The sequence below is a fragment of the Morone saxatilis genome, unplaced genomic scaffold (genome assembly GCF_004916995.1).
Source record: "Morone saxatilis isolate NCDOM2014 unplaced genomic scaffold, NCSU_SB_2.0 Contig15, whole genome shotgun sequence".
NCBI classification, from domain to species: domain Eukaryota; kingdom Metazoa; phylum Chordata; class Actinopteri; family Moronidae; genus Morone; species Morone saxatilis.
Window position 1 is genome coordinate 339,535 of NW_023339707.1, and position 4,243 is coordinate 343,777.

A 4,243-nucleotide genomic window follows, 5' to 3' on the forward strand; every position below is an offset into this window, starting at 1 on the left:
AGCTGTTTTTATCTACAGTAGCCCAGAACAGAGAAACCACACACTGGCTCTAGATAGGACCTTTGGTGTATTTCACAAGTTTCGTGACCACTGTAGTTTCTCCAACACGTTTGGAAGGGGAGGGTGAAGCAATGGGGTTGTGATCTGCAACTACACCACTAGCTGCCCCAAAATCCGACACCACACTGAAACTTTGCTGCCTGCCCTTGAGTACAGTCTCTCTATAGAGTTCTTTCTCCTGATTGGTTAAAGTGTTAACAGGATACCAGAAAACGTATTCTTTGTAAAAAAAAAAAAAAAAAAAGGAGAGACTAGGAAACACTGGCTGAACACTATACCAGGGATGGCTGTCGGAGTGTAGACCTATTTAAAACATTTTGGGAGGTCCAGTGAGGGAGAATGTTGGAGAAACTACGGTGGCCGTGAAAAACACGAAAGGCCCTATCTTGTCTTTTCTGGGCTACTGTAGAAACATGGCAGTAAGAAGTCGACCTGTGGTGTCTTTAGATAAAAACAGCTCATTCTAAGGTTACGCAAACACAATGGTTCTTATATTGAGGTGATTATACACTAATAAAACATACCTAAGAATATTATATTCCATTTCTGACAATAGATCCTCCTAAAGGTTACACACTGCACTTACAAAATACAGCAGCTTTAGGGTCCACTTGATGTAAGTAGGAGATTTTTTTTAAAATATCAAACTGTTTCAAAGATCAAGAATGTGTCTGATTTGATGATGGATGAGTGATGCATGGCTTACACGCAGGCATGATGGACACCTCAGCAGTCACAATACTCTTCACTCCCAGGTTGGACAGAGCTCCTCTCACCAGACCACAGGTGAAGGCCAGATACTGCAGGGAGACAAACATGATGAGTGGGAGTGTCCTTACACAGTCCACAGCATCAAGACAGATACTGTGTATAATCTATATAAATCCTGAATAATGTGTGTTTGCTTTGGGTGCAGCAGCTGTCAAAATAGCTGGACAGCACTGTGACTGATTGACCTGCAGAGAGCACAATTTACAGCCAGTAATATCAATGAATCAGTGAAGAGTTATTCAAACTGCCTCTGAACCCGTTTTATTCCTTGTGGAGAAGAGGGAAGGACACTATACATACTATGCTACTAGGCTCAAAATGCTTCAATAGCCCTATTCCCAAACACAGGGTCAAGAAATCTAGTGAGATTTATGTTGATTGGACAAATAGTTAATGAGTTACGCCACATAACTAACCCTTTTCAAAATAAATATAAATAATAAATGATCACACAGATAAATTATTGTCCAATAATGGGATTAATTCATTACTACTGATATACTTTGTTTTATGAAAGCCAAAGTGTGATTGTAAAGTTTTTTGATGAACTTTGGTAAAAATAAACAAATTAACATTTGAAGAGTCAGAACTGTTGTTTGTTGTTGTGGTTGTTGTTGTTAACAATAATTATGTCACTTAGACTTGTTCAGAACAGAGCTATGGAGTATTAAATCATTCGTCCTTGTTCACTACATATTACCATTAAGTTTGTAAAAACTCCTGGTTATTAACTTCTTTTTCAAACATCCTGATTAAAAGTTGTGCTATTTGTGCATGTACATTAAAGGGCGTGTCCGTGGCGTGCCGTCAAAGTTGGCCAGGTTGAATCGAATCTCAAACTGTGATGCCATTTCCGGCATTTATTTGTTTTTTGGTCATTTTCTGTGAATCTTTTCGCCGTTGTATTGTAAAACGAACTCCTACCGTAGGGTATTTATCGGATCTGCTTTCAAATTTGGTCAAGATACAGTCCATAAACAAACTGCGATGAGAAGTTGTGCTATTTGTGGACTGGTACATCACTAACAGCGTTCTCGTGGTGTTTTGACAATGTCGCCATAAAACAGATAGTACTCTGAAGTAAATTCACATATTCTTTAAACAGTCCTGTGATAGCGCCACCTACTGGCCTACTTTTGTGTCTGAAACGCATGGTGACGTAGAGTGGTCTCCCTCGGCTTCCGACGATGAGGGCTTGGGCGTGGGGCGACGCAGCGTGGCGTTGTGAGTTGATGGCGAGGTCCCGCCCAACAGCTTTAATTGTTGTTATCATTGTTGTTGCTATTGTTATTAGTAGTAGAAGTAGTAATTTCTACTAGTATAGGTGTTACTGTTGTTATTGCTGTGCATCTCTCTCTCTCTCTTCTCCCTCTTCTTCTCTCTCTCTCTCTCTCTCTCTGGCAGTATCAACTGGTCAAGGCAGACGACCACCTACCTACAGCCGGGGTCTGCTCGAGGTTTCTGCCTCTCAAAATTACGTTTTTCCTGGTCGCTGTCACCAAATGCTTGCTCACGGAGTATGGTCTAGACCTCCTCTATTACAAAAGTTTCCTGAGATAACATTTGTTATGATTTGGCGCTATACAAATAAAATTGAAAACTGAAATTGAAATTGAAAAGTAACTCGGATACACGGTTCAAGGGACTAAATTACAGGCGCCACCATCTGGTCGATTGGGCTCAAGTTTAATGGGAAGCCAAGCTTTAACTGCTTGGACACCTGATAAAAAGTAATTGGACAGCACTTATTCAGTAATAAAAGACTGGGAGGACAAAAAATGTGATCAGGACATCCGTGCAACTGCAAGTAAAATAGGGGAAGTTCAATTCACTGAATTAGAGTCTGTAGCGATGTGAAGCCCTGCTGATCAGGGTCCTCAAAAAAAGAAATAGTTTGAGAGGAAAGACACCCTTATAGAACTGATCACTACAGAGTCATACAGTCTACTGAAATCAAGACAGAGCACCTTTGGGGCCTGATCCAGATACTGTTTTCCAGCTGACAGCTGACCCAGTAATCTGAACTTGTTGTCCTGGAGAACATAGATGCCCTGAAACACATGACACCAGCATCAGCACTGACAGACAAAAACACACCGTACAGCTGGTGACAGGGTATATAATATAGTGTTTAAAGCTAAATCAATAGTTTTAGCTTTTTGAGCCCTTCTGGCTCAGAGTGCATTCTGTTGACATTATGTTAATGATAACCTACTGTACGAATGAAAGTGACTGACAAAGAGCTACCTGGTGATTGGTTCGAAGGTTGTCAATCTGCTTCTTGAACACACAGGTCCAGAAGTCTTTACAGATGAACTTCATTATGTCCAGCTCGTCTTTGAACCGTGCTGTGTCTTTTGTCAGTCTAGAGGAAAGGAAAAGCTGTTCAAATGAAGACCAGAACCATGGCACTGTTTGTACAACTGGTTCTTGCATGAGGCTGGATGTGTACCACTAGAGATTCCTTTATGGTTATGAAATAAACATTGTGGCTCACTGATGTGCTTTCAACATTTTTTAACAATGAAGCTGTATTAAGAAAGAGATAAATCAAGCTTTAATCAATCACAATGATACTTGTTAGTAGATGGATAGGGTTAAAAGTTACCTACTGCAGCTTTAAAAGGTAATAAAATTAGATTATATCAAATTATCTAGTTCTGTCTGTTCACTTTTTGTAAAGTGTATGGAGGTCTATAGCCTTACTATTTAATCAACAATGAGACTATGGCTAGTTTAACCCGGTCCAATATATTCTGAGACCGGGAGAGTTTAAAGAGGAACACATATTAGCAGTTAGCTTGTTACCTCTCTATTAGCCCTTGGCCAACTCTGAACCCCATATTCTCCAGTTTGGTGATATTTCTTCCATTCTCCTGTAAGAATAAGAAGTGATGCGAAAACACAGTTAACCATAAGTAACTGTTCATAGAGCTGCTAACTAGAAAACTCTCTCAGTTTCTTACCGTCTCTCCGTTTTTAGCTGACTTGTAAATGTACTGTATGACTTCGTTATGTAAAATCTGAAAAGGAGCTTCGTCTGCCATTCTTCCTCTTGAGTCTCTGGCAGCTAGCTCTGGTCTGTCAGCGGCTGTTCACCGTGTCAGCTACACTGAGCCCGACATTATTAGCACACAGACGGACAGCTGAAATTCAAAGACAGATCCGTGTACAGTGTCCGTATCAGACATAAAAAAAAAACACAAACACTAAACAAACGTTTTCCTTCTTCCTGTTTACCGGCAACGGGCGAGGTGCTAGCAAAGAGCGCATTACTGCCTCTTTACTGCCACCAGGAGGCCTGGAGTTTGAACTGTGACACAAAATTAAATCATTAAAGCTGCAAGCAGCGTTGGGCGGGAACTCGCACTCCACGCAAATCGGGGCGTGCTGCGGCCGCGTCACGAGCCGT

At 41.0% G+C, this 4,243-nt stretch overlaps 1 protein-coding gene across 2 annotated transcripts in view; it reads right to left on the reverse strand.

Moving 5' to 3' along the window:
- Positions 1-4,126, reverse strand: part of trappc6b (trafficking protein particle complex 6b) — a 5,487-nt gene extending 1,361 nt beyond the window's left edge. Inside the window, exons 1-5 of one of the 2 annotated variants that reach the window (XM_035656707.1) lie at positions 3,798-4,121; positions 3,640-3,707; positions 3,079-3,196; positions 2,799-2,882; positions 767-860 (exon numbers count right to left, since the gene is read on the reverse strand). In XM_035656707.1, the coding sequence (XP_035512600.1) occupies positions 767-860; positions 2,799-2,882; positions 3,079-3,196; positions 3,640-3,707; positions 3,798-3,878 (445 nt within the window). In that variant the 5' untranslated portion in view covers positions 3,879-4,121. Of the gene's footprint in view, positions 1-766; positions 861-2,798; positions 2,883-3,078; positions 3,197-3,639; positions 3,708-3,797 lie in introns of both variants that reach the window. The other variant, XM_035656708.1, reaches the window with a different exon arrangement.
- Positions 4,127-4,243: the final 117 nt, after the last annotated feature.